The sequence below is a fragment of the Myzus persicae genome, unplaced genomic scaffold (assembly GCF_001856785.1).
Source record: "Myzus persicae strain clone G006 unplaced genomic scaffold, MPER_G0061.0, whole genome shotgun sequence".
NCBI lineage: Eukaryota > Metazoa > Arthropoda > Insecta > Hemiptera > Aphididae > Myzus > Myzus persicae.
This window is the reverse complement of record NW_019101352.1, coordinates 1,066,376-1,081,296: the sequence shown is the minus strand read 5'-3', so window position 1 is coordinate 1,081,296 and position 14,921 is coordinate 1,066,376. Positions and strand designations below refer to the sequence as shown.

Here is a 14,921-nt window from a genome sequence, read left to right as displayed (position 1 = left end):
TGCTTGTATGGGTACCTACTACCTATATAACATTAATTATCTACAATAATCTCCATAGAAGTATAGACTATAATATATATATATAATATATATACGTACTAGCCTGCACCATGAATAGCATTTAAAGTTATATAACTGCAGAGTCCAATGACGTCCATCGTCTATGTCATCTCAATTATATTTGATTAATATTATTTTGTACTTTATGTTTTTAATTTTTAAAGGAGCTCAGGTACTTGCCAACGTCATGATTCGTGAATAACAGTTAACGTGCTATTGCTATTCAGAGTCCTACAAGCCTTAATACTCGAAGATTAAAATATCATGTATTCTATGACGTCCATGTCATCTTATAATTAATTAACATGTTTTTATGTTTTTAACTTGTAAGAGACGGCTGGGTATCCAACACATTTGATACCTGCTTGACATCAATAACCTAATACGCGTATTATTGAATTGTTGTCACTCATCCACATGTATGAAGTGGCTTTCAATAAAATAAATGTATTTCATTTGACTTGTATACAGTTATACAATAATATAAATTCAGAAATAAATGCAATAAATACCAGAAACCCGTATTGTTTGATTACAATATATAGATGGCGGAACAGAATTCAATATAATTGTTTACTTACTTATTAAAATAATAAGAATTAGGTAATAGTTAATAAGTATAAACATTCCGAGGGCGTATAACATAGGGTCCAAGTGTTGCTCAGGGAACACTTTAAATATAGGTGGGTGGGTATTGGTAGAAGAAAAATAGGACATTTTAAAGGCCGGTTTAAGTGTGATGTATAACCATAATATTATGAGCCTTGAGGGATACCTACGTCACTTACAATTATTCGAACAACATAATTTTGTTTACGAACTATGAGATAGGCCATCTGATAAACACTACGCATAAACGATCGAATTTAACATCGTAACTTATTCGAACAATAACAAAACATATTACTCAAAATGTAAACGTTTTTAAAGTTATTTGTGTACAATTATTATTGTAAATATGGTTGTGTATACTTTAGTATAATTGTTATTATTTTTATTTTAAATCGTTCTTGAAAGAAACTTTTTTTTCTACATAGGTATTTAATTATAATTACAAAACCATTAAAAACAGCAATAATAGTTGTCATGTACATTTTAAACCATATAATATTATATAGGTACCTATAGCCTATAGGCAATAGCATTATAATAATTCTGTATTTTGAATTGTTAATTGGCGAGCGCCGACGACGAAGATCAATTTCATTAGAATTCTGAAAAATAACCCATACATTTGATAAATTTCAAAATTCAATTAAATTGTAGGTTTAGAAAGCGAGGTTATATAGAGCTCAAACATAATAATATGATCGATATCGAATGTGGTCACTACATATTAGACTATGATGAGGTCATCATATTATTTATATTTAAAACATATTATGATATTATTATGTACACCAAACAAGAAGAAAATTACCAGGAAATTACTAATGAGTAAGCATAGGTACAACGAGAATTTGATGTCTTCCACATAGAGGCATAATGAGCGATATGAAGTCATATCTATAGATAATATTTCATATGCGTAAAGAAATATTTCAAGTAGGTACAGTCTAATTATATAGTATGATTGGCTGAGATATTCAGGAACGACCTAGAAGGATATCACATGTACCTACGCCGAATACATTATTATATTACAATATACATGTAACACTGTTTTTTTTTAAATAAAATAATAACACACTCTCGCAGGAGTGAAATTTTAAAAATTATAAGGATGAAATATGCTGTTAAAATGATGTATTTTTTTTTGAGTGGCCATCGAGTCATAAGTTCTTAATATACATTTTAATTTAGTTTTAAATTAAGTTATATAAATTGATTTCCTTTAGGAAGTTGATAATTTTGATATCTGATAGGAGATCAGGTTGTTGTTGGGCTTCACTTGCTGTTAAAATGAATGTCAATATTATATTGTGATAAAAAGGAGTTTTCAAGGAAGAATTAATAAAAATCTTTATACCTACAAGGAAAGTCCTTTGTGATTCGAAAATGAAGAAATAAGAAGGGTCTAGACTCCATATTGTAGTCAATAAATTAAATCTAAACAGATATCTTAAGTTATAATAAATCATAATTGATAGTAGGTAATAATATTATGTAGGACGTTAGGAACTATTTTGAATATAGTTAGTATACGCGCTATTTACTAATATGGGTACCTACTATAACTGATTCTGACTCAAGTTTTGTATCTTCAAAATATTTCTATGCCAATCAAACAATATTTTTTACAGTTTAAACTCAAATAACAAGTAGGTGCTTATTTTCTTGGAGTCCTTAACCAATTCAAATTATACATATGAGACGAAAAAGATAAATTATAAAAAAATACATGAATAAGAAAAAACCGTATCCTTTTAAAATCAAAATGTGCATCTTCAATAAGATAATAATTGAGAACCTAAAAATATCGGCTTACCTATTTGAATTTTAAACTAAGTTCACAAATTACATACATTTTAGCTTATATATATTTTAATAATTTAATCGAATACGAGTGCACTTAAAGGTAAGTACCTTTAAATTAAGTATGAAACAAGTAACAAACAATGAGATAAGATAAAAAGTTTAAAATAAAAGCAATAATAATCTAAATATTAATAATTACTAATAACTACCTATAAGAAATAAGAATTACCAAAGAATGTATTTAGGTTAAACCATACCTAACCTATACCTTCTATAATATTATGAATGTATGTACACCTAAGCCTTTTTTATTAAAATATAAAATAAAACAATCTATATAATTCGCAATTGTAATGATATTAAATAGGCAGGTATATAGGTACCTAAAATGAAATAGTCGTGAGTGGTGTTAAGAGGAAATTACCGATGTGTTATCGTAATACTTCCTAATTATCTAAATTGTATAATATAGGTTAAAGTTTAATAAATAGCAATTCCAGTCGATTTTTAGCCGGCGAGACTGATATAGAAAATAGAAAGGGAGGACATATTTAATTTTTCAAAGTGTTAGTAATGATATTATGGAAATTAATTTGGATTGAAAACGTTTGATATAAATTTTGGCAAGGTCATAACTTGTAGATCTTTGTATAATGATAATTTATTGATTAAATGGGGCATGAGACACATGCAGTAGGCCAATAGGTAGTATCATTCTGTTCGGTGCGCTTGTTTTTACCCAAAAATAACCTTTTGGATTTCTCCCCAAGAAATACTATTTATCAACAAAAATTCTCGACTTCATTTTCGATAAACAGTGATCGTGGTCTCAATACATAGGATAACGTTTATAAACGTCCATTATAGTAGATTACTTGATACAATTACAAAAAAAATATTATCTTACACCAATGTCGGAGAGGAGAAACAAATACATTAATAAAAATGTATAAATCATTAATCCTATCCAAACTTAATTACGATACAACACTTTACAGAACAGCAATTAAATCCGTAGTAAAGTGGCTATTGAATAGTGTCAACTACAATCTACAGTGGATTGAGAATGGCAATTTGAGCTTTTTTTCGTAGCTCAGGACACAGTATTTAAAATCTAGCCAGGGAAACTATACACGAAATAAAAGGGATGGGATTATAATTTAAATAATATAGCAAGAACTGCAAAATCCAACAACACCATTCATGAAAAAAACAACGTCTCTTTATAAAAGCCGAAAAAACAAAAAAAAATGTAACTTGAGTACCTAATAACTAATAACGTCATTATTAATAAAATTGATTGACACATACCGAAAGGTACCTATAATTGACAACTAAAATAAAAACTATAAAAACGAGTTCTTAGGAATGATCGGATACCTATAGGTAGTTCAATTCGAACTTAAGTTAACTGTTTTGAACCCGAGTGTATATTCCAACATTACATTTTTTAACATTTCGAACATTTTGGTTTAGGCAAGAACGTAAGGAGTGCAGTTAGACAATCCCCCCCCCCCCCCGATCCACGTAACTCTTACGTATAGAATTTCTTGGTATTGAGTTCATAATAATATGAAATAGGTATATGAACACTAACACGAATTCATGAATTAAAAAAAAAGAAACATTAAATAATAATTGTTAAGCATATAATATGTAGGTAGCCAGGTAGCCGGTAGATAGACACTAGGCATTATGCGGTATAGCGATCAACATGTGTATAATTTACATAATTAGAGGTAGGTACTTACGGTGGTACACATAATATCATAACAGACAACAGCCACTCGTTGCTATATTGTTATGTGGTAAATCGTAAGTGGCACACAATTTATATAGATAGTAGGTACCTACCAACATAGACAATTCTCATTTAATATAGGTGCCTAATAAATATAACCTACGTTTTTAATCCTTTGACCCACCTTAGGTGCATAATTTGTGTCAAAATTAATAAACATTTATTGTTTGCAATCAGTTGCGTGGCAACATTTCAGTTTTAATAGGAGCGAGGGCAAACATTTTTACCAGCCCATATACTGAACTATGCAACTAATTCGCTGGCAAGATAATTTACACTTACATTTTTATTTCGATACAATTCCCATCTTACGTAAATTAATGTGTCTGAAGCATAAAGATTGGCTAATCGTTTTTTTTTCGAATAATTTCCATAGTACCAGCGTCTATTGAACTAAAAACTTTAGATACTAATTATTAGGTATCGTGATAATGGTTTTCTATTGCTTACACATTGTATTATATAAGGGCTGAATTTCCATACAAAAAACAGTTCTTAGTCGACACCTACCTATAAAAAACCAACTTGCCAAATTCCAACTTTGTAGGTCAAGTAGTTATCGAACTGGCATATTTAGTCAATGGGTGAGTTTCGCATTTATAAACATAGATTTTCCCAAAATTAAAAAAAATTATAATTTTGTTACTTCTCTCGATAGCTGGCCCAACATTGTACTGATGTTACAAGGGCAGATGTCACTATACAACAGTAACTAAAAAGTGAAGAAGTACTATCAACAAATCATATTTTTATTAAAAGACATTGCAAGAAATAAATATAATATATATTTTAATAACAACAAAAATATATTATTATGCATAGGTAGGTAATATGAATGTACAAAATATAAATATAAAATTGATATGCACACATTAGGAGTACATTTTAAATTTTCTTAATAAACTCAATATAAGTTAGGAAGACTATATTAATATTTTATAATCACTTTTAAATATAATTTTTAATTGAAACAAATTATCACCTAATATTCACATAGCATATAAAAAAATAAAGAACAATTTTTTAACAACTAAATAAAGGGAAATTACATGTAGGCATGGGTACTATGAGACATGTGTATTATGACATTAGGTACTAGTGTACTGCAATATAACTTATTGTATAGGGAATACTTGCATTCAAAATATATATAAAAAGGGTAACTTGCATTTGCATACAAACATTAAAATATTATCTATCATGTACAAAAGTAAGTTAATTATAATTATATAAAATATGATTTAGTGTATTTTATGTTTCACATTTTAAAGACAGGTATAATTTGTTTAAATAAATTAACCCAAATAAAAGTACAAAATCTATTAATTAATTTAAAATGTAATAGTTTTTATTTTTAAATATAGTCTAATTTTCAAATTGCAATATGGATTATTTACTTACATAGTTAGATCACCAAAAGACTTCCCACAATAAATACATTTTTAAAGAAAATTAATAATTATATGATGAGAAAAAAACATAAAATACAAAATATAAGTGGACAAACATTGAGTAGAAAAGACACCCATTGATGAAGCAGCACCAAACAAACTTGTAAACCTTTTTTTTTATTATTGATTTAACTTCAATAAAACTTTCCCAAAATTCATTCTTTCTGCCAATATTGTTTGAGCTCCAATTACCTTAAGCCAATTAATGATATAATTATATACATGTTTTAAACTATAAACATAAATTACAGAACTATTATGTATGATTATAAAATACAATTTTATTTTTAGTTTAATTCATGGTTAATCTTAGTACAATATTTTACTAGTGAAGTATTGTAAGTAGACTGGTAGGTAAGAATGTTTGTGAAAACTCTAAGAATGAGCCTGCTGATAAACCCCAAAAATATTTATTTATTCTTATGCTCTTAAAACAATCAAAATATACAACACATTTTTAATAATAACTAATAATTAAGAAGACGTTATACCCAGTTGTCTCCATCGTACAAGTGCGTAATTAAGAGTATTTTAAGATGTACAATTTACAATTTTAAATATCTACAATATTCCCAAGTTGATAGCAAAACATGATATTTGGTATTATAAGAGTATAATTATGTGAACAGGCCGATGGGTTCTATCTCAAAGTATGTGTTCAAATTTGCTTATTATGCCTAGTAGCATAAATTGTAAATATTCTTTTTTAAATAAAAAAAAAAAACTATTTCAAAAACTACTATCATACAATCATGCGTGCACAGAAGTGTCAGGGTAGCTGGTACCATGAAGGTTAAGCCATCACAAACATTCTACCCTTAATTATAAGTCTGATATGTAATGAATAGGTAATGATTAATGAATAAGTTTGTAGGTATTTTTCTTACTAACATTTTCAAACGGTAAAACCTCATGAATAGTCGGTTTTATTAGTTTATTCTTCAACATTTTGAATAATTCTTCCATGATATAATGAATTTTCTTTGGGTTAGAATCAAATAGCATACCCAAATGAAGACCACAGACGGTGGTATTTTGTTCTATCATTGTTTGGGGGACCAAATTTTTGGTTTGCCACTTCATGGATAGTGATCTTAAAATCTTTAATGTTTGACCATTAATATAACAACTACCACCTAAAAACAAACAAAAAAGTATTTATCCAATATATGTAATACAAATAAGTAATAACCTATTAGTCTTTATTAGGTAAACATATTTATAAGTTTATATTCCATACAGTATACAATAAGTAGATTGATAAATATTAGTGACCAGTAGTATCATTATGATCACAATTTTCTACTGTGATGGAAACTTACTACACACAATATATTCTAAGCTCTTACATAGCAAAGCCACAGCAAACTACTCATATTATTAAAGTAACCTACCAATTATGACTAAACGACCACAAGGCTTAAGCAATGTTTGACTGATCTCAATATTTGGTCCACCAATACTATCTATGATTAAATCATAACCCTGTGGTGATACATTTTTAGCCAGTGTCTCATAGTTTTCATGATTTAATACGTGGGAAACTCCATTTTCTTTTAATTGTTCATGTTTGGATGCGGAAGCGGTTCCAACAACAACTGTATCCTTCACAGTTTTTGCCAATTGAGTAGCAGCACACCCAACACCTCCTATAAAATAAAAATCAGTTTAAATTTCATTTAAATTTAATTTAATTCAGTACTATTTTAATACATATTATAAATATTGACATTTCTTTTTTTAAATCTATTGCATAGTACCCGCGATAGAATGTATGAGAACAGTATCTCCGGGTTGTATATTGCCCATGGTAAAAATACTCAAGTACGCAGTTAAATAATTGGCTGGTAGAGCAACAGCGTCTTGATCACTAATATTCTCCGGAACTAAAAAACAGTTACTTGCTGGCACTATAACCTTTTCTCTAAACAGTCCTCCTGTCCAAACATAACATACTACCCGGTCTCCATACTGTATAAAAGGTTAATAAGAATTAATGCATTAAAATAAAGTTGCAGGATATTATTATTCAATGTATGTTTTGAATTGATTTAAGCTAAACATATTGTTTAAACGACAATAATTATTATTATCATCCATTCATTTTAATGTTAAAATATCTATATTTACTGTCTATATGAATATATACGAAACTATATACAATAGAGTAAAAATACAGATATTTATATTTATTAGACTGGATGACATGTTTGTAGGGGGAGTCCAATGACTCTACTTCAAATCAATAATTATTATAAAAAAAACAACACATAGCAATGAATAACTTAATCATTTTTCATTACTTGAAAATTGTTCACTTCACTTCCAATAGTTTCTATTGTGCCATAACATTCTGCTCCGAGCACACGGGGGGTTTTTAACTGGCGTAGAAAACCCTGCCTAGTATATATATCACTAAAGTTGACACCGCATAATTGAACTTTAACACACACACTTGTAGGTCCTAAAAATTCAAGTGGCCAACATTTTATCTAAAATAAATTACAATTAAAATGTATAAATAACGTATCATATAAATTTCATAATTGTATTAATAAAATATTATTTTAGATTAGTGTACGAGTTTTTAAATATCAACTTGAACCAAAATCATGACTAAATAAACCAAAATATTATTATAGATAGGTACTTAATTCTAATTCCTATGTAGATAATATATACCAAATAAATTATACTATATAGATAATTAATATTAGATGCTGTGTAGACAGTTTAACAGTTAGATACCTACCAATCATTTTATAGTTTTTATATGGAATATAGGTAATAGGTTTGTACCTATACATTTTAATACATTATTTTACGTGTAATAAGTAATAAACTATCCAAACTGTTGGTATTGGTAAATTATACTAACTTTTATTTTATCGTACCCGCCATAACCTTCCAACACAATAGATTTCACCTGTTCAATTTCTTTGACATTATTCATTTTCAAAATATAATTTTAATATTCAATTTTTAATTCTTATTGCAATTTACAATTTGCAACAGACACCAGTCACTCGTCCAATAAAATTTGGGTATCAGATTATCTAGGCATTCAAAGAGATAAAAATCACACTCCGTTCAGCGAGGGAACGCATGGATACCAGCATTCTGCGCATTCCCCGCGTCACCCCACTGCTGAACCGGTTCAGCTGTGGGGTAGTGTCGAGTGGGAATGCGCAGAAGAATTGATTTTGGTCGGCCCGCTCAGTGTTCTCTCGCTACAGTGCTTTACATAGTGTAATAGTTTGTCTGTGGTTCTATTCTATGAGACATAGGTAATACTACTAATACTTGAGTATTCCTGATGGCTAATACAGTAACACCTATTCAAGGGGCAGTTAGAAATATGTAATAATAATGAATCCACTAACCCACCTATATAGAGATTATTACAACAGGCAAACATAATGATAATAAATTATGATTCATAAATCATAAATGCTTAGATCACATCGATTTTGTTTTTTGATGTAACTCTAAAATAATTGTAGATTCATGAAATTTTCATTGAATGTTTGTATAAGCAATATTCTTTACCATGTTACCATACAATTTTCGAAATATTGCGACTCTTTTTGAGTTATTAATAGGTATAAGAAAATGCCGAGTTCTGTTAGTTTTTTAAATTGTTGTCGAAAAAAATTATGAGATTCCCTTGAAGTTTTCCTACATTAAAAAAAGAAACATTGACCGAAAAATATATTACATTTTTTATGAAAGTTTGAAGTTAGACATTAGATATATTCACCCGTAAATTAACAAGTTCTCACACAACAATTTTCTTATTTTGATGTTATTCAAATATTTCAAAAACTAATAATACTAAGAACCTACTTGAATTACTTGTGATTTTTTCCATATAATATGGCACAATCTAAAAATATTTTGACCTGCTAAATAGACATTTTCCGATAAAAGCCAAACATTTTAATACTATAGGTTCCATACAAGTATTGCTACCAAGAATTTTAAAAAAAGTTGAGTAATCCCACAAATATTTTTTGTGTCCGAATTTAGTTTGTTGACCAACTTCAATCGTAAAACAGGATTATACTCATCAAAGATTTTATTTTATTTTTATATAATTCAATTTATATCAACAATAGAAAGAACACACCACTGTTATTTAAATTATCATTTTCTATACTTCATGAAACTTTTGATTTTTCAAACAGCTTGAAAATTGTGTACAAGGTTCCTTATAAGCTTTTATAATAACAGTTCAAAAATCAACGGTACATAGGCACAATTACTTTTTATAATTATTTTAAGTTAAAATTTTAATAAAATAAATCAAAATCGCAAAATTATTTTGTAGTTAAAAAAGTTTAAAATATTCAGATTTTACAGATAAAAATTGACAATTTAAAACAATGACTTTTCATAAGTAGTTATTATAATTGCAACCATAAAATAAAAAACCATTTTTTAAACACATTTTAAATTTAAATTAGATACCTATTGAAATAAAGTTAGTTATTTATTTGTAATTTGAAAAGATTATTCATGAGGATTATTGAAACATATATTATATAACGTATAAATATGACATTCAAATTTGTAAATAAATATTTGATGAAATATATTATTTACATAAATTGTCCGTATTCTAAGTGGGTAGATGTTGTCTCAATGTCTCCAAAAACCTCTGGTTGATTGTAGCTGGATTGTGGCTTTAAAGTGTAAAAGTTTGATATTATTTTATTCTAGCCTTTTCTCATCCAATAATTGAAATTGCATACAGTTTTAGGTAGCAACAATTCCATTTATTAAAATAATATAAGAATATCATAATAGTTTAATTAAATAAAATATAATATAATACCATCACAATACTAATCAATTATTTAAATATTTACAACAAAAATATTTCAGAATAATTACAAGGTATATTAATATATTAATATTACTTACAATAAATGTGGAGTGGGTGACTGATATTGTATACTCGTAACAAACAATAGTTTTCAATTGTTAACACTTTACAATTGCATAAAACTAGACTTTTTCTGTTTTATTTTATGTCTCAACAAATGTATGTATATACTACTAATTTTGAAGTACGCATAAGGAGAACATAAACACAAATTGAATAATTTTAAATTTCAAATAATCATATACAAATAAAAATTATTTTGACATAGGTAATATATTGGTATGATAGTTAATAGGTATTTCATGGGGTTTTAAGACAGTTATAAGTGTTTTATTTGTATTTAACTTCACAAATTACAAACCTATTATGATAAAAGAACAAAATAATTAACTTCATTGAATTAAATAATTTTATTAGTAATCCTTGCCGTGTGATATGGAACGTACACAAAGTAATGGTCAACACAAGATAAACAATATTTGTGAGACCTGGAATAACAATTTAAATACATAATAGAGGACTGACATCCTTGTGATGATATCTAATATAGTCGTTTGTTATAGACATATGTTCCAAATCACTTACACCCATAAGGAGTAAGGACCTCCGTGGCAAATCAATATATTAATAAACTAACTAAACTTAAAATAATAAACAGTTGATTAAATTAATTGAACACACATCTCTACTTAAAAGTAGATATTTTTAGTTAATTTTATGAAAAAGTTGGCATTGCAATCAAATAATCAAAAACTGAATCACTGTACCTTTTTAAAAAATTAATATTTAAAAAGTTACTAAAACAATATATCAAATGAAATAATTTTTGATATTAGATCAATTTTTTTAAGATTACACTAAAAGAAATTGCAAATAAAAAATAATTGAACAGAACAATTATAATATAATTTACTTAAGTTATTTTCCTTAGACTCTTTTACCATTAACGGAAGAAGGATGTCTTAAGATTATTCAGTCCACTTTCTATAATTTTACAATATAATATGAACCTCACCTATCCAAGACAATTTTAATATTTTAGATTTTTCTCAAAATGCCTTGAACATCAGATGGTGCTAAATCAAAAGGTGTTAATTTTTCTTTATTCATGAGAGTGCTATCAGCTCCACTTTTAATCAATAATCCAGCTTCTTGTACACGTCCTTCTTCGCAAGCTAAATGGCTAGAAAAAAAAAATAAACCATTTAAAATAAAACTTAATTTTATTGATTAATCAATATTTTTTTATTTCTTTACAGTGGTGTGTTTCCATAAATATCTTTAGCATCTACATGTACATCACAGTCCAATAAAAGTTTTAGCACTGACATGTTTCCTTTTGATGCACATCTATGTAATGGTGTTGCTCCTCTATTATCAGCAATATCAACATCAGCACCTTTTGATATTAAATATCTGACAATCTAAATAATTAAATAGTATACATTATATTATATACATAATATTAATCATTTATTTTGAAAATTAAATATCGACTTGCTTCTGTCCAACCCTTTGAAGCTGCATATTGAAGTGCAGAATGCCCTTCTTGATTTTTTGCATTAATATTTACTCCATATTCTATAAGAGTTTTTACTACATCAATGCGGCCACCTGATGCTGCTAATATTAGAGGAGTAGTTTGCATCTGAATGAAAAGATAATGATTTTTAATTTAGTTTAACATGTTACATGATTTATATATTTACATCATCTCTAGAATCTTCTGGTTGACCATTTTCGAGAAGATATCGTACAAGTCTATCATGGCCCCCAAGTGCTGCCCAATGAAGAAGCAAACGATTGTTCTAAACATATATGAATACAAAATTGGTTAGATTTCGGTTGTATCATTAGTTAGTAAACATAGTAAAATCTTATCATAAATAACATTCAAATGATAAATCAATGACTCAAGTGTTAGAGTTACTTTTTTAAATTGGTTATGCTTAAAAACTAAAATTAACCATTATAATATTACATACAACGTCCACTTCTTTTAACAGCCTCAAATGCTCTTCGACTGCTTTCATAACTTGGTCAACATTACCTTTATGCGCATCTTCAAAAGCTTTTTCCTTTACCTTTTCAAAATCCATTATATTAATAGTCCACTAAAATAAATAAAATATTAAATTAGTATTCAGTACTCAACGGTCAATCAGTATACAGTAGACACTAGACAGTACTCAATGCTCAAACAAAACTGAATAGTCATTAGTCACTACTCACTAGACAGTTACCACTTATCAACAAATTCTATTACGCAATTTCACGAGAGAACATATGATAACGAGAATGGATTAGCTCTGCGCATCCCCCGCCGACCGATAAATGGAGCAAAATCGTAGCAGTACCCTATGGGGACGCCGATTACATTCAATGATTCAAATATACTTACATAGGTACCTAATAATTAATATTATTTTGTTCTGTGCTTGTGCATTGTTTTTTTCTGGTAGGGAAGTGAATGTAATTGCGGTCTTTGGACTTTTTGAGTCAAAAGTAAAGAAAAGCAGTTTTAAAAACCAAAGGAAAAAACAAAACAAATTTAAGGAAAATCGGGGATTTATACGCAAAATCAGTTAATTAAATAATTAAACACTATATAGTATATCTAGTTATTTTATAGATATACATAAATGTAAAATGTGTGTTCACAGTATAGACTTAATAGTATAGGGTATAATGGGTTTATTAGAACCTATTAGTATAAGGTCTATGGTTCACTGTAAGACTGAGCCCAACAGGTACTATTCGATACTCGATAGTAGACACCATACACATGTGTCTTCAAACAAATCAGGAGACAAGAATCATTAATAATTCCTATACACTTTAGGTTTAAATTACAAAGGTTAAATAGTAGCAACCCAAGCGACTGTAACGCTGTCTGTCACCATTAATTAATCGTGCGACTTATTTCGGGTTTGCTTTTATAAACAAATCTTTTATAGGTATTATTATAGGCGCACCGTTTTTCATGGGTTGTGTATATTTGATGAGCATTCAAAATGTTTGAGGTTCCGTGAAATTTCCTTAGCAACTTAAAGGCCTACTTTCACGAACAAAAAAGTTTAAGGACCGCTAATATACGGAATATTGTAGGAAAGTTCCGGAAATCTTAAAGAGGGGAGGGGATGTACTTTCATATACAAGAATGGCTTATCCCCTCCTTTAAATTATTTCCTTTATTGTAATATGTATATATAGATTTTAAATTGGTAATTGTAGAAGGTGACGGCACCATTTCCTTTTTAATCTGCGCCTTGGATTTCCTGGGAGAGTTAGAGAGGAACGGTTTTTAATAAGAGTATTTTGGTGGGATAGGAGTCGAATGCGGAAGCGCAAATAAAATGATTGAGATTCTTCGTTGATGGTTTTCATGTGAAAATCATTATGTAATGTTAGGTTTGAGACGTACGGTGGTGAATTGGAGAGTCGACGAAGAGCTAGGTTTTGGAATACTTGGATTTTATTGGTATTGGATTTTTTTGCTGAACTCCAGAGCTGTATACCATAAGTCAAAATAGGTTTCAGGAGGGTTTTGTTAATTAGAAGTTTTACTTTTAGATTGGTATTATTATTTCTCGATATTTGAGGATAAAGGATGCGCATACGGGCGTTGAGAGTCAGTTTTTTGGTTCGTATATGATTTTTTCATGTTTAGTCGTCTGTCAAGATTGAGTCCCAGGTATTTTATTGTGTCCGATATGGGAATTGGGATGTTGTTTAATGTAAGTATGTAACAGTTGGACATACGCCCTTATTGAGAGTAAATGTAGTATGTGACTTGATTTGTCTTGGTTTATTTTGACACGCTATTTGTCGTACCAGTTAGTCATTAGGTTGAGGTGAAGTTGTAGGTTTGATGAGGTGGTTACCGGATTTTCACTAATTGATAAAATGACTTTATCATCAGCATAATCGACCACCATAGTTTGAGGCGTGGTGGGCTGATCAGCGACATGGATGTTGAATAGAGTTGGAGATAGAATGTCCCCTTGTGGGACGCCAGCATTGATTTTGGTTATTTCTGAGTATGCAAAGCGATAATGTACTTGAAAGTTTCGATCGGTTAAGTAAGATTTAATTAGGAGAAAGAACGAGTGGGGGAGAAAACTTTTGATTTTGAATAGTAACCCGTCATGCCAAACTCTGTCGAACGCTTGGGACACATCAAGGAAGACACAGGTACAATTAAGTTTTTTTTCCAACGAGAGCGATATTGCATCGACTTATTGTACATAAAAAAATGTTGCAAACTGCAAATGTACTAAATAAAAAAAAGTATCAATTCATG

General features: G+C 28.8%; 2 protein-coding genes across 2 annotated transcripts; both read right to left on the bottom strand.

Annotated features, from left to right (window-relative positions):
• Positions 1 to 5,605: 5,605 nt before the first annotated feature.
• LOC111028758 (synaptic vesicle membrane protein VAT-1 homolog) lies at positions 5,606 to 9,194 on the bottom strand. The gene is given in 8 exon segments (XM_022307501.1): positions 5,606 to 5,814; positions 5,816 to 5,847; positions 5,849 to 5,922; positions 6,738 to 6,866; positions 7,125 to 7,379; positions 7,491 to 7,701; positions 8,034 to 8,222; positions 8,609 to 9,194. Coding segments are annotated over 8 exon segments (1,041 nt in total). The 5' UTR covers positions 8,684 to 9,194; the 3' UTR covers positions 5,606 to 5,738.
• Positions 9,195 to 11,004: 1,810 nt separating this feature from the next.
• Positions 11,005 to 12,879, bottom strand: LOC111028757 (26S proteasome non-ATPase regulatory subunit 10-like). Its single transcript, XM_022307500.1, has 5 exons — positions 12,604 to 12,879; positions 12,328 to 12,426; positions 12,120 to 12,266; positions 11,876 to 12,042; positions 11,005 to 11,801 (listed from the first exon to the last, which is right to left on the bottom strand). The coding sequence occupies exons 1-5, from the start codon at positions 12,715 to 12,717 to the stop codon at positions 11,657 to 11,659; spliced, it is 672 nt and encodes a 223-aa protein (XP_022163192.1). The 5' UTR covers positions 12,718 to 12,879; the 3' UTR covers positions 11,005 to 11,656.
• Positions 12,880 to 14,921: the final 2,042 nt, after the last annotated feature.